The sequence below is a fragment of the Cnephaeus nilssonii genome, assembly GCF_951640355.1.
Source record: "Cnephaeus nilssonii genome assembly, chromosome: 17".
In the NCBI taxonomy this organism is placed as follows: Eukaryota; Metazoa; Chordata; class Mammalia; order Chiroptera; family Vespertilionidae; genus Cnephaeus; species Cnephaeus nilssonii.
This window is the reverse complement of record NC_137088.1, coordinates 263,315-289,169: the sequence shown is the minus strand read 5'-3', so window position 1 is coordinate 289,169 and position 25,855 is coordinate 263,315. Positions and strand designations below refer to the sequence as shown.

Here is a 25,855-nt window from a genome sequence, read left to right as displayed (position 1 = left end):
TCCATCCATCCATCCATCCATCCATCCATCCATCCATCCATCCAGGCAACCGTCCATCCCTCCACCCGTCCATCTGTCCATCCATCCATCCATCCATCCATCCATCCATCCATCCATCCATCCAGGCAGCCGTCCATCCCTCCACCTGTCCATCCAGCCATCCATCCAGCCATCGTGTGGCGAGGGTACTTCCAGCACTTCTCCAGGCGCCAGGACACTGCAGTGACCCGTCCAGGCCAGGCCTTGGCCCAGCTCCCAGTCCTCTGTCCTTGTGCCTCAGCCTGTGCTTCCAGACCTGCCTAGCCGATCCTGAGTGAGTGAGGAGGGCCCCTCATCCATTCATCTGCAGTGGGCACTGAGCCTGCCAGCCCCAGACTCTGACCTTGAAGTTGGGCAGGAAGGGGCCTCCGACTGGGCCGGCCTCTTTTCCAGGGCAAGTCTGACGAGCCGCTCGCTACCTGCTTGAACACCTCCACCAGCAGGGAGCTCGCCCTCTGTGGGGCAGCTCTCCAGGACGGGGCGGCTCTCTGATGTCGGACAAAAATCTGCCTGGGGCCTGTCTAGTTCCCCAAACTCCAAAACTGGGTCCTTAGACCTGTTCCCCCCGGGTGGTCCCCTCGGCTGACCCAACCCTGCTGTTTTCTAGGAGGGCCTTGCCCTCGTAAAGCCACGGACACAGTTGGGGGCTCCGTTTGTTAGGGCCTTGAGCAGCGTAGGACCCTGAGAACTGCCCTAGCATCTGCTCCAGGCAAGAGCTCCCTCTGCATTGTAGGGGGACCCTGAGGTCATCCGTGTGGAGGTGGCCCTGAGGGGCAAGGGATGCTGTGTTATGGGAGGTGATGGGGGCACAGGAGGGTCCAGGACGGAGGGGAGGCAAGTTCAGGTGTCGCCTGAGAGAGGAGGCCATGCAGGTGCCTGGCCTCTCTCCCTGCCTGTCTCCCTCCGGGCCGGGCTGGAGGTGTGGGGCCTCTGGGCTCTGAGCCGTGGAAGGGCCCCTTCAGGACTCAGCTTTGGGCTGGGGGACGTTGGGGGAGGCGACAGCTGCTTTGAAATGTGGAGAATAATAAAGCAGGAATGTCTGAGCTCAGGGGAAAAAATACCCGGCGGGCCTCCCACCCAGGCGAGTGCAATGCATTAAGTGCAGGGAGGCACGTTTCGTGGGGGCGGGGGAGGCCCCTAATGAGAAACAGGGTCCCTGGCGGGGCTGCTGGGAGCTGGGGGTTTGGGGCCACCTGGCTTAACCCTGTGGGGTGCCCTCACTCCCCAGAGGTGTCCTCTCCATCTTCCTTTGCCTGTATGAGTGAGGGTGGGGGTGCTGTCCCGCCTTAGACGGGTGCTAACCTCGGACCCCAAAGGCCAGGGAGGGGAGGACGTGTGGCTGCCTGGGGGACAGCTCCTCACCCTCACCCTTCCTCCTGCCGTTACTGATCACCCTCTGGGCGGGCGCCTCCTGCTTGCGGAATGATGGCAACGCTGCCCCCTGCTGACGGATTCAACTTGCAGTCCTGGCCATGGAGCCCCCAGGCCCAGCCCCCTCCTGCCTCCAGTCTCCACCGCCCCTTCCCTTCCTCTGCCCATCCTTCTGCCCCAGGTAGTGTCACCTCCCTTCCACCCCTATGTTCCTGGCCCCAGCTCACCCCCCCACCCCATTTCCCTGGGGCTTGGACATCTGGGTCCAGCCCTACCCTTCCAGTCCACCGGTCTGGGGGATCTGGCTTTTTTTATGGGTCACCTCCCCCCACCTGTTATCTCTCCCTCCCCAGTAAATCTAATGTTCCCCCAACAAGACCCCCACTCTCAGGCCTTCACTCATGCTGTTCCCTCTCTCTTATCCGCCTGGTGGACTCCCATTAATTTACCCCAAAGCCCACCCCGCCCCAGAGGGGAGCAGGGAACAGAGGGCAGGTGAGTGATGAAACTGTCAGCAAAAGGGCAAAGGCCCGGCAAGGGGCAGAGGGGGGCGGAGGCCGGTGGGCCCCAGAGGCCTGGGCCCCCAGCTTGAGGCAAGGCTCCCACTTTATTTTTAAGAAGTCTGGGCTGGGCCTTGGAGCTCCTTGAACTATTCTCCCCCACCCACTTTAATTAAAACCATTGTTTTTCAAGCACATGTTAATTAAAAAGCAAACATGTTTTGCTAAGTAATTTGGAGGCTCTGGTTATGCAAACCAGAGTCATTCCAGTTAAAACCCCCTCACCCAGCCTGCCCCAGTGTGGGGAGCTGATGCCTCCGGTGGCCACGGCAGAGGCGCAGGCCTTCAGAAGGAACACTCCCCGGGGAGCTGCCAGGGCCGGGGTCCTCTCCGTCTCACGGGTGGGAATGCCGTGGGGACACGAGGCCTCGATTCCTAGCAAGCCCAGCTCTGCCAGCACGAGCGAGCGCTGGGCCCTGGGAGTAATGCTGGTCAGGAAGGGTGAGGGGCTCATGTGCCCCCTCCTGCAGACAGGCTCCCTGTCCCAGCCCAGCAGCTGTGGGTGAGGGAGGAGGGTGGGCATGTCAGGTGGGTTCTGAGGGGCCAGGGCCGCCTCCCCGAGGTCTCCAGGGCGGCCGGAGCTCTGCTGCCCGAGGCCGGGACAGTAGGCCCTGAGGTGAGGGCCTGAAGGGAGGACTGGCTCAATGGGTGGGGGGAGCCCTGGGTGCTCAGAGGTCCCTGCTCCAGCCACAGCTCCCCTCCCCCCCACAACCTGGGCTCCATGTCTGGGGGTGCCCACAGTGCCATGTCCCAACTCTGGCTCCTGGCCCTGGGAGTCCTGGGGCCTCTGAGGCCCTTCATACCCTGGGCAGCACCCGCAGGGCCCACTGCAGGAGCCAGAGCCTCGAAGACGTGGGGTGCAGGGGTCTCCAGCCCCTCCGGCTCCCCGCCCCTGGCAGGGGTGCAGGCATCTCCCCAAGAGGCCTCTCCCAGCCTTGCCACCACCCGCCTGTTGGCTCTCCTGACTCCGATGCACTAATAGGAGGTGTCCCCTCATATGTCTGTCGGTGTGTGTCCCCATGTGTGAGTCTGTCTTCCTATGTGGTCTGTGTGTGTTAGCCATGACCCTGGTGTGAAGGGGTCTCTTCTTCCTTTATAAAAATATTTTTATTGATTTTAGAGCGAGGAGAGGAGAGGGAGAGAGAGAGAAACATCAATGGGAGAGCATCATGGACCAGCATGCCCCACACTGGGGACTGAGCCCGAAACCCCGGAATCAAACGTAACCTCCTGGTCCGTAGGTGGATGCTCAACCACTGAGCCACACCGGGCCGGCTCTTCTTCCCTTCTTAGGAGGGGTGCCCAAGGCCCTGAGGAATGGGGTGTGGGACCAGGGAGGTAGGTTTGTGCATGGGGGGACCCCAACACTGCCCCCCCCAGTGGAACACGCGCGCGTGGGGACCCAGGCTCAGGGTCAGGAGCCCCAGCCCAGCCCTCTCCCTCCCCTGCACGTGGCCTTCTTTCCTGTAAAATGAGATGTGCTGGGATGTGTGCAACTCATTACGCGCATGTTTCCCCGTGGGGACACCCCGCGAGCCAGGACCTACGGGACACGGCGACGCGGGCGGGCGCGGCTCCCAGGGCTCAGCGCGCTCCGGCGGCGCGCCAGGGGCACACACGGCCGCCTCGCCCACACCCACACCCACACCCACACCCACACCCACACCCACACCCTCACCCACACCCACACCCGGGAGGAGGCGCTTCTGTGCTCGGGTCCCCACGCCGCCGGGAAACCTCACGGGGCGGGCCGGGATGAGCTCACGCCGCCGCCCGCAGGCCGCCCGCCGCCCCTTAACTCGCTCCAGATGCCGGGCGGCCCGCGGCCCCGGCGTCGCGGGCGATGGCTCTCGGGCGCCCCCTGCAGGCGGCGGGCGGGCAGCTCCGGGGGCGGGTCTGGGCTGCGCCACCGGGAAGGGGCGGGGACTTATCACAAGCCCCGCCCAGGGCCTGCGCGGGGCGCCCGGTGGGGGCATTCCGTGCAGCTGCCCTCCCGCCCCGCGTGGCTTCCAGGCCACGGTCCGTGACCCTCCCTGGTCGGCTCATTCCACGTGCTGGGTGGCGGCCCCCCACGGGCTGCGCTGGCCAGGATGTCGGGGTGCCCCGTCCCCCACCCCCACCCCTCGCCTCCCCACCCTTGTCTCCCCGACGCCCGCACCCACGACCAGGTGCTGCAGCGCAAGCCTGGCGCCCGGTGGCCCCGCCCGCTCGGTCCTCTCGGAACCAACACCCCCGTTTCTACTGGGAAAGCAGCGGGGGCCGGGCCGGCGCCTGGTTTCAATCAGGAGCTGGTATTTCCCCGAAATCGCGGGCCATGGCTGACCTCACGGGGAGGGCGGCTGGCCCGGGGCCAGGGGCAGGGCGGCTCCCGGGAGCCCCTGCCGCCGGGCCTCGCGGAGCAGCGGGAGAGGAAGGGCCTGGTGTCCCTCCCAGCTCAGCTGCTGGCTCATCCACAGATCTGTCCATCTGTCTGTCTGCCGTGCTGTGTGCCCCGGCCCCTCTGCTCAGCCCTGCCCAGGCCCGCTGCAGCCCCGCCACGCGCGATCCCGGCAAACTGCTCCACCTCTCACCGCGCGCTTCCTCCACCGTGGGATGGGGCTGCTGTGGGGCGAGAGAGGGGGCCAGCGAGGGGGGGCACGCGCGCCCCTGGGACAGTGATTTCCAGGGGCAGGAGGAGGGGACTCTCGGAGGGAGGGCCGGGGTCTGGCTGGGCTTCCTGGCGGCCGGTGGTGGACACCTCTGGGGCTGGAAGGTTTTGTTTGTTCGCTCTGGAGCCTGCACTTTCCAGATGCTCGAGGTCCCTCCTGAGAGGAACAGTAACAGCGCCCAGAACCAATTGAGCACAGCCTGTGCAGGCAATGCTCTAAGCACTTACAGGCATTAACCCATTCTCTCTGCACTACAATTCATTCATTCATTCATTCATTCATTCATCCATCCATCCATCCATCCATCCATCCATTCATCCCCGAGGCAGGAGCCAGGGAGGCACATTCATTCAACAGATAATTATTGAGTGACTGCTATGTGCCAGATGCTGGGAATAAGCAGTGACAAGACAGACAAAACCCTGCCCACATAACGTGTGGGTATGGAAAAGGAAAGCAGCCAATGTATACAATACAGTAGGTCAGACTGTGAGACGTGCTAAGAGGAAGTCAGAGGAGGAAGAGAGGGCAGGTTAGGGGAGGGGCCGTTTTTGAGAGGGGGTCCTGGAGGGCCTCAGTGAGGAGGTGACATTCGAGTATGGATCAGACCTGGCCCACCATCTCTTAGCTGAGAATGGTTTTTACAGAATAGCATTAGCAATCGATTCCATGATGGGGAACACTAACTTTGATGTTATCCCCCCTAAAAGAATCACATTCTTATCCTTAGTTGACCTGTATTATCGAAAAACAAAACAAAACAGTACTCAAGTCTTATTATAAACCAGAGGCCCAGTGCATGAAATTCGTGCACGGGTGAGGGGGGGGGGGTCCAGCCTGCACCCTCTTGCAATCCAGAACCACTGGCTCCTAACCGCTCACCTGCCTGCCTGCCTGATGCCCCTAACTGCTCTCCCCTCCTGGCCTGAACCCCCTGCCTGACTATCTGCTCTCCTCTCCTGGCTTGATTGCCCTAACTGCCTATCTGCTCTCCCCTCCTGGCTTGATCGCCCTAACTGCGTATCTGCTCTCCCTTCCTCTCCATGCCCTTCAGACCCTGGCACAGGCATGTTGAGAGCTCTGCGCTGCAGCCCCGCCCCTGTCCTGATTGGTCATTGTATATTCCTCTATTATTAGTATAAATTCACATTTCATCACTAAACATTTTGTGGACATGTTTTCTCTCTTGGTATATGTTAAGTACCTGCATAATAGTCTCAATTTTGTCTCTTAGCCCACCAGGCCTAAGGTCTTTATTATCTGGTCTTTACATAAAAAGTCTGCTGACCCTAGTGTAGCCCCAGGAGGCGAGGAGATAAACCGTGTCTGGGGGCAGAGGGAACAGCCAGTGCAAAGGCCCAGAGGCAGGCCCTGCAGTCAGGGGGTGATGGAAAGGGTCATAGGAACCTGGGCGCTTGGAGCAAGGTCTTGTGCCAGTTCCTGGGTGTTTGTAAATATGTGCATGGCTATCCTGGATAGAACATCTTTTTTCCCATTATATGACCTAATTTGTTATCGATGAGTAGAAAGCTATTGATTTTGTCTATTGATCTTTTCCCCAGCCCTCTTAGTTTATTCTCTTATAGTTTTATTAATGTTTCAGTTGGTTCATTTGGATTTGCTTTAGAAGGCAATTGCATCTTCCACAAACCATGCATTTTGCATTTTCCTGCCCATATATAACTCAGTGTCTTCCTCCCCTGCCCCCTCCCTCTTTCCCTCTCTCTCCCGAGTTCCTCCCCTCCCTTCATAACGATGAGAGTTTAGGTTTTCAGAGGAGCCTCAACGAGAGGTATCTCCATCGTGTGATTTTGCTGACCTTCCTGGGGTAGGGGCTTGGTCCCCTGACTGGGCCTGAATGTGGATGTGGGGACTGGGAGAGTCATACACAGGCTACAAAAGGGGATGTCACATGACGGTCAGTGCCAATCAATTGATGCTCTGTGGCCAGGAACAGAACACTGATGTCAGGCAGTTCTGAGTGTGGAGAGACAAATGGATGGGAGACAAATGGACGATCAGGCCACCAAGCCTAAGGTCTTTATTATCTGGCCTTTACATAAAAAGTCTGCTGACCCTGGTGTAGCCCCAGGAATGAGGAGATAAACCGTGTCTGGGGGCAGAGGGAACAGCCAGTGCAGAGGCCCAGAGGCAGGCCCTGCAGTCCGGGGTGATGGAAAGGGCCATAGGAACCTGGGCGCACTCCAGGGTGTGAGGAAGGTGAGGGCGGGTAATGCTAATAATACAAGTTCCTTTGAGTTCCTCGCATGTGGCACCCACATAAGCTCAGTTAAACACATCACAACCCTTCAGCGTAGACGTCATACCTTTTCTACAGGTGTGGTGAGGTTCGAGGATATTAGTTCAAGGGTCAGCTGTGAGTACCTGCAGGGCCCCTGGGTCAGTCTGCCCCCCTGAGGAGGGGCATTTGAGCCGGGTATTAGAGGATGAGTGTTTGGAGCTCTTGGAAAGAGAACAGCATTCTAGGGAGAGGGAACAGCATATACAATGGCTCAGAGGTTTGAGGGGACTTGTCACGTTTGGGGAACCTATTACAGGTCTGGAGCAATGAGGTGTCAACTATGGCCAGAGAAGGGGGTTGGAGTTAGAATCGCTGTGCCAAGGTTCTAGGTCCTGGCCAGGCAGGCCTGCAGGGCAGTGGGGCGGGTGAAGGAGGTGTGCTTCGATGAATCCTCTCTTCTTGGTGACGGCCTGCCTGAGGGTGAGGGAGAGGCTGTGTTTCTGGCTGAGCTGGCTAGTGGTGGGGCCACCACAGCAGGCTTGGGGAAGGACAGGAAGCGTTCTGTGTGACGTGGGGGGTGTCTGGGGTGTCTGGGAGTGGGGCTTACCCCGTGGAGAGCGCTGGCTCTATGGGTTAGGACCTCTAGAGAAACTCTAGGCAAATGGAAGGATCTGGGGGCTACCAGGAGAGGTGATATTCAGAATATTTAACAACCACTGCGGTTTGGGAAGCAACCAGTTATAATATCCTTGGATGACATTAAAGTTTTCCTATTAACTTTTCGGTTCTCATATGCACAGAACCCTGGGCTGGTGGGAGCCTGGGGAAGGCCTACCGCACAGTCTGCCCAGTGCCGTGCAGTGCGACCCGTTGGCTCAGGAGAGAGAGGGAGACATAGAAACATCAATGATGAGAGAGAATCACTGATTGGCTGCCTCCCGCACGCCCCACACTGGGGATTGAGCCCGCGACCCCGGGCACGTGCCCTGACCAGGAATCAAACCATGACCTCCTGGTTCATAGGTCGATGCTCAACCACTGAGCAACACTGGCCAGGGCCTAACCTCATCTCTCGATGGGAGGAACTACAAAGCACTGTGGCCATTCATATGCGTGTGACCCAGAGGACTTTGTATTGTGTCACATGCCTTTGGCCACGAAGGTGATATGTTCACAGGTTCCAGGGACTAGAATGTGGACATCTTTGGGAGGCCGTTCTTCTGTCTCCTCCAGGGCTTTTCCGGATGTTGGCTACAGTAGAGCCTGTTATCCGTGAGGAATACACTTCAGGACCCCCAGGGGATGCCTGAAACCGTGGATAGTAGCGAACCCTATACATACAGCTGACCCTTGAACAACATGGCTTCAAACTGCACAGGTCCACTGATACATGGATTTTTTTTCAATAAATATATACAGTCCTGAAAATTTACTTTCTCTTCCTTATGATTGTCTTAAAAACATTCTCTTCCCTCTAGTTTACGTTATTGTAAGAATACATTACATAATACAGATAATATACAAAATCTGTGTTAACCAACTGTTTATGTTATCAGTAAGGTTAGCCATCAACAGTAGGCTATTGGTAGGTAAGTTATAGGTGGATTTTCAACTGCGAGGGGTAAATCCCTAAGTCCCATGTTGTTCAAGGGTAAATTGTGCTATGTTTTTTCCTATACGTATATATCTATGATAAAGTTTAATTTATAAATTAGGCGCAGCAAGAGATGAACAACATAACTAGTAATAAAAAGAGAACAAGTATAACAATATAAGGTGAGAGAAGTTACATGAATGGTGGTCTCTCTCAGAATATCTTGCACTGTACTCACCTTCTCACTCAGAGGAAGCACTTTACGGCTTCTCTTTGGCGTATCCAAATTGCCAGCATCATCCCTCTTGTGCTTTGGGGCCATCAGTCAGAAAAATGAGGTGACTTGGACACAGCACTGCGACACTGAGGCAGTCAACCTGACCACGGAGATGGCAGCTAAGTGACTAGTGGGTGGGTAGTGCGTGGAGAGTGTGGAGACATGGACAAGGGGATGATTCACATACCTGGCAGGACAGCGTGATATTTCATCCCGCTACTCAGGATGGAGGGACATTTAAAACGTATGAATTGTTTATTTCTGGGATTTTTCCATTTAACATTTTTGGACCACAACTGGCCATGGGTAACTGAAACCACAGAGGTTGAACCCGTGGATAAGGGGGGACTACTGTATTATGAATTTAGCTACCATAAACGTTTGAACAGTTATTTTTGTGTGTGTGTGTGTGTGTACATAAATCTTTATTTCTCTGGGATAAGTGCCCAGGAGTGCAATTACTGGGTCATACGGTAATTGCATATTTTATTTTTAAAGAAACTGCCAATCTGTTTTCCAGAGAGGTTTACAGGAATATTTTACATTCCTGGCACAATGTATGAATGATTCAATATCTGCATCCCTGTCAGTATTGGGTGTTATATATATACTAGAGGCCTGATGCATGAAGATTCGTGCAAGAATGGGTCTTTCTTCCCCTGGCTGCCGGCACCACCTTCGCCCCAGGCTGAGCCGCCTTTCTGCCTTCTCACGCTGCCCAGAGGCAAGCGTCCTGCCCCGCCTCCGGCCACTCGGTGCCTGCATATGAAAATTAACCTTCCATCTTTGTTGGGTTAATTTGCATACTCACTCCTGATTGGCTGGTGGGCATCGCGAAGGTATGGTCAATTTGCATCTTACTCTTTTATTGATATACTAGAAGCCTGGTGCACGAAATTCGTGCACAGTGGGGGGTTGTCCCTCAGCCCAGCCTGTACCCTCTCCAATCTGGGACTCCTGGAGGGATGTCCGACTGCCCGTTTAGGCCCGATCCCGGTGGGCAGTCGGATCCCTAAACGGGCAGTCGGACATCCCTCTCATAATCCAGGACTGCTGGCTCCCAACTGCTTGCCTGCCTGCCTTCCTGATTGCCCCTAACTGCTTCTGCCTGCCAGCCTGATCACCCCCTAACCACTCTGCTGCCAGCCTGGTTGATGCTTAACTGCTCCCCTGCCAGCCTTTTTGCCCCCAACTTCCCTCCTCTGCCAGCCTGGTCACCCCTAACTGCCCTATCCTGCAGGGTTGATCACCTCCAACTGCCCTCCCTTGCAAGCCTGGTCCCTCTCAACTGCCCTCCCTTGCAGGCCTGGTCCCTCACAACTGCCCTCCCTTGCAGGCCGGGTGCCTCCCAACTGCCCTCTCCTGCTGGCCATCTTGTGGTGGCCATCTTGTGTCCAAATGGGGGCAGGATCTTTGACCACATGGGGGCAGCTATATTGTGTGTTGCAGTGATGATCAATCTGTATATTACTCTTTTATTAGATAGGATAGAGGCCTGGTGCACGGGTGGGGGCCAGCTGGTTTGCCCTGAAGGGTGTCACAGATAAGGGTGGGGATTCCCTTGGGGTGTGGGGCGGCCTGAGCGAGGGGCCTGTGGTGGTTTGCAGGCCGGCCACGCCCCCTGGCAACCCAAGGGGAGGCCCTGGTATCTGGAATTTATTTTCCTTCTACAATTGAAACTTTGTAGCCTGGGGCGGAGCCAAGCCTGCTGTTCCCTCTGGGGCGGCAGCCATTTCTGTGGCAGTTAATTCACCTTCTACAATTGAAACTTTGTAGCCTTAAGCGGGTGAGCCCGGCCAGGGTGTGCGGAAAGCTTTGCTTCCCCTGTTGCCGGCGGCAACCCTGGCCTGCTCTCTCAAGCTCCATTCTGCCGCCATTTGTTTGAATTTGTTTACCTTCTATAATTGAAACTTTGTAGCTTGAGTGGAGGCTTAGGCCTGCAACGGCTATGGAAAGCTTGGCTTCCTCTGTTACCTGGGAAACCTTGCTCTCTGTGGCTGTAGCCATCTTGGATTGGGGTTAATTTGCATACTCGCCCTGATTGGCTGGTGGGCGTGGCTTGGCTGGTGGGCATGGCTTATGTAGCGGAGTGATGGTTAATTTGCATATTACCATTTTATTAGAGAGGATATATCTTGAAACATCAATGATGAGAGAGAATCTCTGACTCACTGCCTCCTGCATGCCCCCTACAGGGGATGGAGCCTGCAGCCTGAGGGGAACTGAACTGTGGCCTCCTGGTTCATAGGCTGACACAACCACTGAGCCACACCTGCTGGGCACTATTTTTAACTTTAGCCAGTCTGATAGGTGTGCAGTGATATCTCAATGGAATTTTAATTTGCATTTTGCTAATGGTTCTTTTCATGTGGGGGTTGATTTTTTTTAAGGTAGCACTGTTATCTCTAACGTAGTGCCTAGTAATGTTAAATGCAACCTTTATGTTAAGGAGTTTAAGTTTTTGTTGTTGTTTTTCCCCACTGTTGCTAGGAGGTTAAGTCGGTTCCACTTTTCTTTTTTTTACTTTATTCTTTATTGTTTGAAGTATTACATATGTCTCCTTTTGCCCCATTGACCTGTCCCTGCCCCGCGCCCCCTGTCTGTGTCTATGTGTCATGGTCACATGCATGCACGTCCTTTGGTTGATCTCTTACTCCCCCTGCCCCCCCCTCTCCCCCACCTTTCCTCTGATGTTGGACGGTCTCTTCCAAGCTTCTCTGTCTCTGGATCTGTTTTGTTCATCAGTTTATGTTGGTCATTAGATTTCACCAATGAGTGAGATCATGGGATACTTACCTTTCTCCCACCGGCTTCTTTCTCAGCATAATGCTCTCCGGGCCCCTCCATGCTGTTGCGAATGGAACGAGTCCTTTCTTTTTTCGCAGCAGCGGAGCATTCCGCCGTGTGGGGCCCCCCCATCGCCGGTGGGCATTCCGCCGTGTGGGGCCCCCCATCGCCCGTGGGCATTCCGCCGTGTGGGGCACCCCCATCGCCGATGGGCATTCCGCCTTGTGGGGACCCCCCATCGCCCGTGGGCACTGGGGTGCTTCCAGAGCTCAGCTCCTGCACCGCAAACAAGAAGGGGCGGGAAAACGCGCAGAAAGGCCTGATCCCGGCGCGGCCGGCTGGGAGCGCATCTGCGTGAACAGCTCTGACCCCCAGGTGACCCCACGCACGCTCGCACACGCACACGCACGCACATACGCAGGCACGCACGCGGCGCGACCCTGGTTCCGCCAACACCAGGGCCGGGGCCGGAGCCGCTGCGAGGGGCGCCGGCGGAGGGGCCACTGGCGGGGCCCATGCCGTTACGGGGCGGCCTCGGCGCCCTGGGCCTCCTGGTGCTGCTCCTGCTGCGGCAGCCCCGGCTCCCCGAGGCCCGGGCGCGCGGGGCGGGGCGGTGGGGCGGGGCGGGGCTGCCCGCACCCTCGCCCGCACCCTCGCCCGCACCCTCGGGGGGCGGCCGCCAGGACCCTGGGGCGAGCCCGCGGGAGTTGCCACCTGTAGCGGCTCAGGGGCCCTCCGAGGCCCCCGGACCCCCTGGGGCGCCCGGGCCCCCCGCTTTGGCGGCGTCTACCCCAGGGGGCTCTGATGCCCACAAAACGGTGGTGGCCCCCCCGACACCGCCAGCACCGCCAGCACCGCCAGCACCGCCCACACCGACGCGGCCCGTGGCTCCAGGTGCTGCTGCTGGGCCAGCCGGTGCTGGGGGGCCCGGGGGCATGACCTTCCCAGTTGTGGGGTCCGGGCCCTGAGATTCCTGAGGATCGCGGCCCCGGTGTGGGTGCCGGCGGCGTGAGCCTCTCAGTGCTCCCCCTCACCTGCTCCAGGCTGCGGCCACCAGAGCATGAGGATCGTGGGCGGGAGGCCGGCCGCGGAGGGGCAGTGGCCCTGGCAGGTGAGCCTGCAGGTCGAGGACCAGCACGTGTGCGGGGGCTCCCTCATCGCCAACCGCTGGGTGATGACCGCCGCCCACTGCATCTACGGGTGAGTGCTGCCGGCTCCGGCTCGGCTCCTGGCCAGTCCCTCCCCAGCTTTCTCTTCTTCCGGTTGTGGTCCGAGGCAGGTGGTGGTAGGGCCCTTGGGAGCCTGGACAGTCCAGATCCAAAACCAGGTTCAAAGCCGCTGCCTTGAAGCCAGTGCTGGTTAGCCTTCACCGCAGGGCAAGAAGCGGGGAGATGCCAGTGGGGGGCAGTGTGTGGGCAAAGTCTCACCTGGGGGGTCTTGAGGCGGGGGGAGGTGTGAGCCCAGAAAGACCTGCAGAGCTTGTTCAATACAGATGGCCTGTCCCCAACCCCGAGCAGTTGTGATTCAGTGACTAGATGGGGACTGGGACCAGGACTTTGCCATTCTGACACCTTCCCCGTGATGTTGACGCTGCTCACCCGGGGACCAGACTCTGAGAACCCCTGGATGGAGTGGCTAGGGGCCCGGGGAAGGGATGCGGTTTGGAGGGAGGGAAGTGGCTGAAGGCTGGCGTTGGAGATAGGGCGGGTCTGGGAAGACCTAGACCCCGTGGAAGGGAATACAGAGCACCCAGGATCTCTGCAGCCACCTGGATTACACGGTGAAGGTAGGAGGCCTGCACGTGTATCACGCCTCCAAACAGGCGGTCAAAGTCCCAGTTCGCGACATCGTCGTCCACCAGGATTACAACAGTTTCGGAACGATCGAGAACGACATTGCCCTGATTCTGCTCGAGTTCCCCGTGAATTACTCCACCTACATCCAGCCCGTGTGCTTCCCCGAAAAGACTTTCATGGTGCAGACTGACACGGACTGCTGGGTGACGGGATGGGGCAAACTGCGTGAAAAAGGTGAGACCGGGAAGCACATTCAGGCCGGGGAGAGGTGCCCCGGGGTTGGAGCCAAAGGGAGGCCAGGGAGGCAGTTAGTTCTCTAGCAAGAGGGTGAGGGAGGAGGGGAGAGCTGCTGCTAGGGGGTAGTTTGATGGGGTTGCACATTTCTATTCACAGGCCGGGACCTTGGGTGACAAGCAAGGTGGGTTTTAGCTCAGGTGGGTTTTGTCTGCTGATCGGAGCTGTCCCGACAGGAAGTGCTTGCCTTGGTGCTTGGGGAGGTTTCAGTGAGTGCCTCTCAGTGACACTGCAGGGCCTCCTGCCCCCGAGGCTGGATTTGGAGCCTGAGGGGCACTTCCTGAAGACAGGCTGTGATCCTGCTCCCAGGGAAAGAAACTCTGATGTCTAGGGCACCTGTCTCGATTGCTGAGGGCGCTCAGAGAGACCGGTGCTTGGTTTGATTTCTCAGGCTGGTAAGGCCTTGCCTCTTCCAGTCCTGATCGGTTCTTCCTTCTCTTGTCTTGGTTTTGATGCTCACCTCCTCCTCTCCCCATGTCCACGTTGGGTCTCCTTCCCTCCAATGTCCAGTGGGGACAAGAGCCGCTGCCCTAAGAGGATGTCTGTGTGCACACACTGTGTGGAACCCAGAGGGGGTGCCACCAAGCAGACCCCCTTGTCCGACATTGTCTTTCCAGATCCAAAGGAGGCAGCCCCCGAGTTGCTCCAGGAGGCTGAGCAAAAGATTATTCGCCACGAGAAGTGTAACGAGATATTCAAGAAGAAGTTGGGAACCAGGCTTGACGTAGTCAGGGAAGGGTGTGTCTGTGCTTTCAACGACCTCGGAAAGGATTCCTGCCAGGTCAGTCCACAGCCCTTTGCCACCTCTGCCCTGGGGTTGCCCCCTGGGGTTCATCACAGGCAGGGGGACCTGCATTGCCTGCCAGCCCCTCCATTCACTCTCCGTTCGAATGAAGGGGATTCAACGGGACACGCTGCAGGGGCTCTGCCAGGCTGGTCTGACCCTGACCCAGCCTTTCAGTAAAGAGGAGAGGATGCTGCCTGCAGCGGGGCAGGGAGGAGGGGGGTGCAGGCAGGACACACCAGTAAGATGGGTCACCTGTTGTGAGCCCCTTCTGTGTGACAGGCAATGTATTAGGTAAGGGCTTCAGTCATTATTGTCTCAGAGTGTGTACATGTTCTGTTTATAGTCAGTATTTTCTGGGCACAGTTTTTTGAGTATGTATACAAATTCTCAGCTTTTAAATCTCTTTCTCAGAAACCTGGGCCTGGTGGGTGCCTGGGGGCGCCCACGTGTGTCCAGTGCCTTGCGGGCAGCCAGCCGGCTCTGATGCTGGTCTTTCATTGCTCCATTTGTTTCTCTCTCTCTCTCTCTCTCTCCAGGGAGATTCTGGGGGCCCCCTGGTCTGTGAATTTAATAACACCTGGATCCAGGTGGGGATTGTGAGCTGGGGCATCGGCTGTGGTCGCAAAGGATACCCTGGAGTTTACACAGAAGTCAGTTACTACAAGGACTGGGTCATTGACCAGATGAGCCTGGCTTCTTCTCAAGACTCAGCAGGCCTCCCCACCCTGCCCCTGTGTCTGGTGCTGCCCCTGGGCGTCTTGGTGACCTTGTGACCACAGGCTTGCTCCCTCCTGTTTCGGAGTCTCCCTCGAGGCCTCTCCTCCCACCTCCCTCTCCTCAGCTCCCTCCCCTCACATTCCCGTTGGGACCCACTGGCCCTGGGGAGCCACACAACAGAGCATAGAAGTGAGACTGGAGTTCCCCAAAGTGTCCCCACCTGGTGCTCCGGTCCCTGGCCCCGGCCCCGCCTACACCTGCTGGGAGGGAGGCTGAAACCATCCAGCTCCGGGGCCAGCTGGCCTGCCCAGGGGAGCAGGTGCCGCATGGACGTCTCGGAGGTTTACCGAGGAAGAAAGAGATGCCATCAGCGCTGGACACCATTAGACCCAGTGGTTTCAGGCCCTTGCCTGACACTGTCACACCCGTCAGCTTGGTGATTGTCCAGAGAGAGTGAGCGAGGTGCCACCCTGTCCCTGCTGTGGTGTGATTTCCTCGGGACTCGGGTGTCTGGGGTGGGGAGAAGTTCCCTGCACCCCATGTGGATCCACCCGTGAGTGGCCAGCCTCTGCCACGTAAGCCTCCCGCGTCAGCCCGGTCTTGGAACCCCCTCCCTCAGTGCCCCGGTGGCCACATCCAGGCTCACCCCACGTTGTGCTGAGACAGGAAGGAGTGCCGAGATTTCTGATGTCAGTCGAATAAACGTTTGGAGAATGTCTTGTGTGTTCTGAAGCTCTGCTTCCTGGGCTTTGTGGGCGAATGTAGATGTACATGCTTTACATATTGATGATGAGTGTAAAGGATGAGATTTAACCTTTTTGTCTCATAAGGTACTTTACACAGGCCATTCAGTTTTCGTATTTAAGAAACTATTCATTATGTTTAATTTTAACATTGATTTCAGTATTCCGCTTTTTTTAAACAGTAGTATCTTTGGTAATGCTTTAGAATTACATATTTTTAGCATTCTGTTTCTTATTCGTGAAAACAAAGGATTAGTCTCTAAACAGCTTTATGGTACAAAATATGAATGCTCTCTGGATAACTGCTCACATGGGAACGGCTGATTTCCCACTAGCTGACATGTAAATATATATATATATATATATATATATATATATATATATATATATATATATACACACACACACACACACACACACACACATATATTGGTTTCAGAGCAGAAGGGAGAGGAGAGAGAATCACTGATCTGCTGCCTCCTGCACGCCCCTTCCCGGGGATCAAGCCCACAACACGGGCATGCGCCCTGACTGGGAATCGAACCATGACCTCCAGGTTCATAGGATGATGTTCAACCACTGAGCCACGCCAGCTGGGCACCTACTAGCTGATATTTATATGCTGAGGGCATATTGTTACTTTAATAGAATCTGAAAGACATTAATTTTGTTAAAAGATGCCTCCAATCAATGGCACACACATTTGTTTAATAAAATGAGCATCATCACACTTATACATTGCTGAGTAGATGGGGGTTTTTGATGCAGACAGACTAGCAGACTTTATATTTTGTGAGTTTTATTCTCTGAAGTAAAGAAGGAATGATAGTGTTTTTTGATCTTTCGCAATTCTTTATCGATAGGTCCTTATAATCGCTTACTTAAAAAAGATAGTGTTGTGGTTTTGAGTTGAAGTTTTAAGTATAAAAGGAATTACAACAAAGAGAGAGTCATTGTGTTTGGGTCTAGTTCTTTATCCTCACTCCAGGGCCCAGTGGTCCGGTCCTCGGCCTCGCTGCTGGTCACTCCCTCCCCGTCTTCTGACCCTGCTGTCCCCGGTCCAGGTGTCCCTCCAGGGCTCAGAGTCCCCCTGTGGCCCGCTGAGGAAGGCTGGGTGAGACAGCTTACATCAAACCCCGTCCCTTAGTGCGGATCCAGCCACTGAATATTCATCGGTTAAACGTCCATTGAAGTTCTCGTTCCGGTAGCCTGGTCAGCAGGTAGCCTTTCTCCTCCTGATGGCTCCACTCAGCCGTGGTGTATGCTTTCCCTGCATCAGATTCCCTGCCGGCGGGTTACAATACAGACCACTGGTTCCGTTCCCTCCGAGTTCCCCGGCCTGCGGGTCTGGGCGGGGCCTGAGAATGTGCCTCTCCAACTAGCTGCCAAGTGATGCTACTGCTGCCCTGGGGACCACGCTCAACACGGGTACACAGGCCACCTCTACTCGCCTATCGGTGGGAACCCACCTGCACCCCCTTAGATGTGGCCCCAAGCCGGGCCCTCCACCCTGGACAAGAGAAACAGAAATCTCGGTGGTCTTCTCCCAACCTCGGACCGTTCAAGGACAGCGTCCTTCCAGACCCCATGGCCACCCTGTTGGTCCGGCTCCGATATCAATTTCTCTAAGACATCTTCCCGGTTCCCAGCCGAACCTGCAACCTTCTTCTCTTGCGCTGCCTACAGCTTCCCAGATTCTCAAGAGAAACCTAAGTCTCCCATGCGCCCAGCGCAGGGACCAGGGCGCAGCCGGGGCTGGGTGACGGGCGCCATCCCTGGTCCCGGGATTCGGGGGTGTCTTCACCAGCCAGGTTCTGGGGGCGCTGTCACCAATTTAAGACACTTGGGGGCGCTGTTGTGGGGCTGGCCACCTGGGGGGCAATCTCAGGTCCAGGGCTTCGAGGTCACCTTCCAGGAACTGGCGCGGGGGTCGGGGGCGGGGGGGGGGTGCTAGGGCTCCGGGGCGCCGTCCTCCTCCTCCTCCTCCTCCTCCTCCTCCTCCTCGTGGTATGGGGCGGGCGGCAGGAGGGCGGCTCGCGCCTGGGGATCCGGCGGGTAACGTGCTGGAGGCGCATCGCTGCCCGCGCGCATGGGGCGCCTTCGCGTCTCACTCGGCAGGTTCGCCTACCGGCTCATGGCCGCCTCGCTGGGGGGCCTCCGCGCTGGGCCCGGGGGCCTGAGCCTCCTCTTCCTTCTGCTGCTGCCGCTGCCACTGCTGAGCTGGGGTGAGGCGGCAGGACCCCGCCTTCTTCCCCAACGCCCCTCCCTCCCCTCCTCACCCCCAAGTCCCCCTGGGGGCCGGGATGGGGCCTTCTGGGCTTCTGGGACCCCCTCCCCAGTCACCTCTCCTCCTCCTGCAGATTGGGCTTCCTCACTCTGACCTCTCACTCAGTGGATGGCAGCCACTCGTCTCTAGAATCGGAGATGGGGAGGGGGGTCATCCTGGACTCGAACGTGTCCCCAAGCCCCCCCTCTGCTCAGCACGTCTGGGCTCACACCACGTCTGCCCTCAGACTCCGCATTTCTTGCCTGGTTTCTGCAGCGCCTCCCGTGGGGCCTCGCTGCCCTCAGTCTGTCACCTTCACGACGAGCCGGGCCCATGTCCCATCTTCACTGCCTCCCTCCCCCCGGACTCTGCTCCCCGGCATCATTCTTGCCATCACAGGCTTTGCCCTTTATCCCAAAGCGTTCAGGCCGGCACCACGGCGTTTCCTTTGTAAGGAATGTCATGGTCGCGTCTCATTGGTGGCTTACCGTCTCTGTGAGGCCTGGCGCAATGCCCCCTCTTGCCAGCGCCTCTCTGTCCACTGCCTCTTCGGGGCTCACCTGACATCTGGGGCCTCGTCCCTGCATCGGCCTCCCGCAGGTGACGGCGTTTCCTTGTTTCCCCTGCTGGCGGCGTGGCCCTCGAGGCCAGTGAGCATGGACCTGCCTGGTGACCTGTGTTCTACAGCCCGGGGCTCCGGGCTGGGAGCGAGGGGAGAGGAGAAATATTGGTGAATGAATAAAGGAACTCATTCACGAAAACACCCTCTTCATTCTCCTCTTGTCACGACCTCTCTCTCCATCTCTGTCCCCTTTTCTCCTCCAGGTGACAGAGAAGACGACACCCAATCAGGTGGGTAGGGTGAGCCCGCTGCAGGGAGGGGGCTTGAAGAGGGTCATCTGCGGCTAGAGCCCCTGGGCTGAAGGAAGGACACTTAGTGGAAAGGGCCTGCTTTCCAAAGGCCGGCCTGTGCTGCCGGGACCAGACCCACGGCGGGAGGAGGAGTGTTCCGTGGGACGCAGAGCCTCTGCTTCCAGCCCAGCCCCCTGACCAGGGAGGTGCCCTCTGCTACACAGACACCTCCGGTTCTAAACGGCTCCTCTGCTCAGGGAGCCTCCGGGCCCGTGGCAGAGCCCGCAGAGCCCGTGGCAGTGCCCACAGAGCCCGCAGAGCCCGCAGAGCCCGAGGCAGAGCCCGCAGAGCCCGTGGCAGTGCCCACAGAGCCCGCAGAGCCCGCAGAGCCCGAGGCAGAGCCCGCAGAGCCCGTGGCAGAGCCCGCAGAGCCCGTGGCAGAGCCCGTGGCAGAGCCCACAGAGCCCGTGGCAGAGCCCACAGAGCCCATGGCAGAGCCCGCAGAACCCGAGGCAGAGCCCGCAGAGCCCGAGGCAGAGCCCGCAGAGCCCGAGGCAGTGCCCACAGAGCCCGAGGCAGAGCCCGCAGAGCCCGAGGCAGAGCCCGCAGAGCCCATGGCAGAGCCCACAGAGCCCGTGGCAGAGCCCACAGAGCCCGAGGCTGTGCCCGCAGAGGCCGTGGCAGTGCCCGCAGAGCCCGTGGCAGTGAGCCCGTGGCAGAGCCCACAGAGCCCGAGGCTGTGCCCGCAGAGCCCGTGGCAGAGCCCACAGAGCCCGAGGCTGTGCCCGCAGAGCCCGTGGCAGAGCCCACAGAGCCCGAGGCTGTGCCCGCAGAGGCCGTGGCAGTGCCCGCAGAGCCCGTGGCAGTGAGCCCGTGGCAGAGCCCACAGAGCCCGAGGCTGTGCCCGCAGAGCCCGTGGCAGAGCCCGCAGAGCCTGAGGCAGTGCCCGTGGCAGAGCCCACAGTGCCCACAGAGCCCGAGGCTGTGCCCGTGGCAGAGCCCACAGAGCCCGTGGCAGTGCCCGTGGCAGTGCCCACAGAGCCCGTGGCAGTGCCCGTGGCAGTGCCCACAGAGCCCGAGGCTGTGCCCGCAGAGCCCGTGGCAGAGCCCGTGGCAGAGCCCACAGAGCCTGAGGCTGTGTCCGCAGAGGCCGTGGCAGAGCCCGTGGCAGAGCCCACAGAGCCCGTGGCAGAGCCCACAGAGCCCGTGGCAAAGCCCACAGAGCCCGTGGCAGAGCCCACAGAGCCCGAGGCTGTGTCCGCAGAGGCCGTGGCAGAGCCCGTGGCAGAGCCCACAGAGCCCGAGGCTGTGCCCGCAGAGCCCGTGGCAGAGCCCACAGAGCCCACAGAGCCCGAGGCTGTGCCCACAGAGCCCGAGGCTGTGCCCGCAGAGCCCGTGGCAGAGCCCACAGAGCCTGAGGCTGTGCCCGCAGAGCCCGTGGCAGTGCCCGTGGCAGAGCCCGCAGAGCCCGTGGCAGTGCCCGTGGAAGTGCCCGCAGAGATGGCTCTTCTGGGTCTCCCTGCCTTTTCCTGACGCTTCAAGGGTGGAGGCTGGTGTATCTGCTGTTCATGGCCCCTTTTGCCCTGAATTATTTGATTAAGTTATTCCTGTTTATGTCCACTCCTATTCCCTCTCTTTACTCTCTTCCCAACCTTTTCTTAAAAAATGTATTTTTATTGACTTCAGAGAGGAAGGGAGAGAGAGACAGAAACATCAGTGATGAGAGAGAATCATTGATTGGCTGCCTCCTGCACGCCCCCTACTGGGGATCGAGCCCACAACCTGGGCACGTGCCTTTGTCCGGAATTGAACCTGGGACCCTTCAGTCCGCAGGCGATGCTCTATCCACTGAGCCAGACCAGCCAGGGCATTTGTGTACCTTCTTTGTGTACATATAATCCTTCAACAACTGACTCTCACAGTCAGCGATAGTTCTCTACCCAGCACACCCAACAGAAAATGCATTCTCCGTGTCCCCCTCTCCCCCAGCCCCCCCACCCCCGCCCCGTGCTGTCGTCATCTCGAAGCCTTTCATCTCTGTCACTGTCGCTTTCTGCCTGGCTCACGCTGCGGGTGGCCGCTGCCCTCCTCTCCTGTCTCTGACATGGGAACAAGCCCTGGGCTTACGGCCTGGTGCACACGCCCGGGGGCATCTTGGTCGCTCCTCCTCTGGGTGCTCACTGCGTCTCCTCGGCACCTTGTTCCAGAAGACTGTGGCAAGCCCTGGTGGTCGGAGGACGTGGACGTGAGCCGCCACTGGCCCTGGGAGGTGAGCCTCCGCGTGGAAGATGAGCACGTGTGTGGAGGGGCCCTCGTTGACCACAAATGGGTGGTGACTGCTGCCCACTGCATCGAAGGGTGAGTGCGGCCACGCGAGTGGAGCCCGGAGACCCGGGGCTGCGACAGGCCCTGTGTGGCTTCCTCGCTTCCTGGGAAGCCACATGAGTGGGGAGGTAGGGGGCGTGGGAAGGAGGACCTCACAGGGGCCAGGGGCTGAGCTGGGACAGGAGCCCCCAGCAACAAGGACCGTGTGCTAAGGAGGGCAACAAACTCTAATGCATGAAAACATACATGTGGACTAACCCCTGTACCCACAACACAGCGGCCAGGCCACCTTGAATCAACTTGAATGACGGATGGGGAGGCAGTGGATCTCTGACCCCAAGGGCCTCCAGGCTGGATCCGCAGGGCGCCTGCTAAGGGAGGGGTCCTGGGTGGAGGTAGGAGCAGGTGCCCTGGGACCCTGGCACCTACCAGGTGGGCTGTGTCCCCTGCAGCACCAAAGAGTACTCCGTGACTCTCGGCACCGCTCAGCTGAAGCCCACGGACCCCGGGAAGGCCGTCTCGATTCCGGTGAAGGACATCGTCGTGCACCCCAAGTTCTGGGGCCGGACCTTCATCATAGGCGACGTGGCCCTGCTCCAGCTGCACACCCCCGTTGTCTTCAGCAAGTACGTGCAGCCCATCTGCCTCCCCGAGCCCACCTTCGACCTGAAGGTGGGGACGCAGTGCTGGGTGACCGGCTGGAGCCAGGCCAAGCTGCGCTACTCAGGTGAGCAGGAGGGGGTTGGGGTGGGGGCCCCCCAGAGGCTGCAGCAGTTCCTCCTGGGGCCTTGCCTGCTGGGCCCCCTCACGGTGCCTCTCGGAACTCATGGCCGTGACCTCCGGCCCCTGGTCCTTGATGTGTTAAGACTGCTGCTCACGTGGGCACTGCTGCCCATTGCTGTGGGCCCTCAGCCAGGCCCAGCCTCTCAGAAGCTCAGAGTCAGGGAGTCACCGATTCGCTCACTCACGTGTTCACTTCACGACCTCAAGCATCTGCCACACGCCGAGCCTTGGCGATGGGAGCACATGCCCTGCCCCCAGGGAGCTCACCCCTGAGCGGGGGGCGCAGGCTGACAGGGAAAGACTTGTTAGGTGATCATTTATTAAAAAGGATTTTAAAAAATATATGTTTTATTGATTCCAGAGAGAGGAAGGGAGAGGGAGAGAGATAGAAACATCAATGATGAGAGAGAATCATGGATCGGCTGCCTCCCGCACACCCCACGCCGGGAATTGAACCGTGACCTCCTGGTTCAAGGGTCCACGCTAAACTCCTGAGCCACAGCTGCCGGGCTTGTCAGGTGATCTTGAGCTCCAGCTGAGAGGCGTGTGGGTGAGCTCTGGGCCGAGGGGCTGCCTGGAGGAGGAGTGAGCTTCAGTCAGGCGGCGGAGGGCACAGCCGGGGCCGGGCTCGGAGGCTGGAGAGCAGCAGCGTGCGGCTGGCTCTCAGCGTGTCCCTGTGATTTGGATTGCACCTGCTGCAGCCAACTCCACGCTGACCCCAGAGCTGCAGGAGGCCGAGGTGTTCATCATGGACAACAAGAGGTGTGACCAGATTTACCGGAAGAAGTCCTCCGTCCCCCACATCCTCCCCCTTATCTTGGGGGACATGATCTGTGCCACCAATTATGGAGAAAACTTGTGCAATGTGAGTTTTGGGAAGGTTCTGGGGGCTCCTGTTGGGAAGGACTCCCAGGTGGGGGGAAGGTCCCAGGGAGGGGCTTGCTGGCCTCCCGCTGTCTCCATCCCTAGGCAGTGCTCTGCTCCCATCCCTCTTCCCTTGTGGCTTTGATTTTGCCTAATATTCTGGGACAGGGTCCCCAACTCTGGAGCTGCAGCAGGACCCTGGGTAGTGAGATCCTGAAGGAGCAAAAGGGTCTTCCAAGTGGAACTCAGATGGGCGTTCTGGGTCCCCTGGACTCCTGGTCCCAGCTGGGCCCAGAGCCTCCGTCACGCCTCTCTCTTTGCCTAGGGGGACCCCGGGGGCCCATTGGCTTGCGAAGTGGAGGACAGATGGATCCTGGCTGGGGTGATGTCCTGGGAAAAGGCCTGTGCCAAAGCACAGAACCCAGGTGTGTACACGCGCGTCACCAAATACAGCAAATGGATCAAGAACCAAATGAGCAACGGGGCTCCCTCAGGCCCCTGCACCTCCGTCCGGCTCCTTCTCCTGTCCTGGCTGCTGCCTCCCCAGATGGGCCCCTGACCGTCCCCCTCCAGAATGGGGCCAGATCAAGGTTAGACCAAGGTCATGTGTCCCTATTCAACAAGAGTCAAGGTGGGGACAGAGTGGCCCCGGGTGGCCTGGTCCTGCTTGGGCAGTCCATAGGGAGGGATGTGGTGGACGATGAGGCCCTGGCTGACCAGGAGAAGGGGAGTGTAGCCGAGAGGGCTCTGGAATTGGGGCCCAGAACAGCAGGGATTAAATTTGTGAAAATGTAAGCTGGTTCTGTTCTCTTTTCTGGGTGGCCCTGGTTGCTAGTGGAGGGTGGGTGGGAGGGCAGGGTCTCCTGGAATTAATTCTACCAGGTGGGCTGATCACTAGTGCTGATCACTTGCTATATCACTAGTGCTGGGGCATAAGGAAAGGGCTTGAGGCCTCAGTTTTCTTATCTGTGAAGTGGGCATGCTGTAAGGGAGCACTCCCCGTAGGCTGACAATAGGAAGCTCCTACATACAATGCTCCAAGTCAGCTTTTACTTTTCTAAAAACAATATATTTTTATTGATTTCAGAGAGGAAGAGAGAGAGAGAGAGCGAGAGACATCAGTGATGAGAGAGAATCATGGATCAACTGCCTCCTGCACACCCCGTACTGGGGATCGAGCCTGCAACCCGGGCATGTGCCCTGACTGGGAATTGAACTATGACCTCCTGGTTTGACACTCAACCACTGAGCCACGCCGGCCAGGAAGCTTTTACTTTTTTTTTAGTGGCATTTTAACATACTAATTACAAAAGTATTACATGTTCACGGTTACATTTTTCTTTACATTAAAAAACTATAATAGCTGAATATGATCCTGTGATTTACTTTAAAAATTCAGAAATACATGTAAAGATTCCCCCTCTCATCTACCCCACCACAGTGCTGCTCCCTTACCCAGAAGTAATCATCGGTAGCATCCTTAAATAATGTATCTTTATGATTTTAAATACATGATTTTAAATACATGCATTATTCATAGCCTACATTAAAAAAATAGATCCCTTAAAAGCCATGTCAGTGCCTAGAGCGATGGGTAATCTTACACCACTGCCTGGGTTCTGTGCGATGTAGCGGAGGTTATTTAACCCGCACCTGTTTTGTTTTGTTTTATTTTAAATATATATTTTTTATTGATTTCAGAGAGGAAGGGAGAGGGAGAGAGAGAGAGAAACATCAATGATGAGAGAGAATCATTGGCCAGCTGCCTCCTGCACACCCCACACTGGGGATCGAGCCCGCAACCAGGGCACGTGCCCTGACTGGGAGTCGAACTGTGACCTCCTGGTTCCTAAGTCGATGCTCAGCCCCTGAGCCACGCGGGCTGGGCCCGCAGCCATTTTTAGGCCGTTTCTGACTTGTCAGCGTTGGGGCAGCCATGAACACCCTCCTGCACGGGGTGGGGTGGGGGCAGTCAAAGGAAACACAAAGTTCATCGTTTTGGACGAATACTATCAAATTCATCCCTCCCCCCAACGGAATCAGTGTGCATGCACACCTACAGTGCCTGAGAGTGGGTTCCCCCTTTTGCTAAAAGTGGACATCATTAACCTTTAAAACCTGTGTCCGTCCAATGGCACAAAGTTATAGCATTGTGCTTTTTTAATTTTTATTGGAGAAGTGTCTTATTATGTGTTTATTGAAAAACACATGTACCTTTTCTCTAGTAAGTCCTCTGTTCAATACTGTCAACAAAAAAATAAAAAATAAAATGTTAAATCCTCTGCTCACAGACTTTGCTTATTTTTAAAATTGGGTGGCTTATCTTTTCAGATGGAAGGTCTTTATCTTTTCTGAATATTAAGCCTTTGTTGATTTTTACAAACATTTTCTTTTAGAAATATGTGGAATGGATGGGTAATTTTTCCATAAGGACTTTTAAAATTATTAGAGTCGAATCAATCTTTGTGAGTTTTGTGCCTTACTTAAGATGGCCTTCTCTGTCTCCAGATGACAAAAGCTATCTTCCTGTCTCTTTTAACATTTTGATAAATTTATTTTTTTTACGTGTAACTCCGTAATCCACTTGCCATTTCTATTTATGTTTGGTGTGAGGTGGGGATATGTATGGTGTGAGGTGAGGATATGTTTGGTGTGAGGTGGGGATATGTATGGTGTGAGGTGGGGATATGTATGGTGTGAGGTGGGGATCTAACTATTTCCAACTGGAGGACCGACCCCGTTGACACTATTTTTGTAGAGACCTACTGGTTTGAATGTCCACATTTATCCTAATGAGATCTCAATATATTCATGGGTGTGTTTTTGAACTATTATTTGCTCACTGATCTGTCTGTCTGTCCCTGGGTTAGTGCTGTACTGTTTCAATCTGCTTTATGTTATGTTTTGTTA

At 57.2% G+C, this 25,855-nt stretch overlaps 1 protein-coding gene across 1 annotated transcript; it reads left to right on the top strand.

Annotated features, from left to right (window-relative positions):
- The first annotated feature begins 12,007 nt into the window (after positions 1–12,007).
- Positions 12,008–15,728, top strand: LOC307113189 (serine protease 44-like). Its single transcript, XM_079794612.1, has 5 exons — positions 12,008–12,412; positions 12,562–12,718; positions 13,283–13,548; positions 14,226–14,389; positions 14,932–15,728. The coding sequence occupies exons 1-5, from the start codon at positions 12,034–12,036 to the stop codon at positions 15,166–15,168; spliced, it is 1,203 nt and encodes a 400-aa protein (XP_079650738.1). The 5' UTR covers positions 12,008–12,033; the 3' UTR covers positions 15,169–15,728.
- Positions 15,729–25,855: the final 10,127 nt, after the last annotated feature.

Bases quoted from the DNA above. Each gene is read 5' to 3' on its own strand.
- LOC307113189 (XM_079794612.1), top strand. From the start codon at position 12,034: ATGCCGTTACGGGGCGGCCTCGGCGCCCTGGGCCTCCTGGTGCTGCTC. The intron at 12,413-12,561 runs GTGCTGCTGCTG...CACCTGCTCCAG, and splicing joins GACGCGGCCCGTGGCTCCAG to GCTGCGGCCACCAGAGCATG. The intron at 12,719-13,282 runs GTGAGTGCTGCC...GGATCTCTGCAG, and splicing joins GCCGCCCACTGCATCTACGG to CCACCTGGATTACACGGTGA.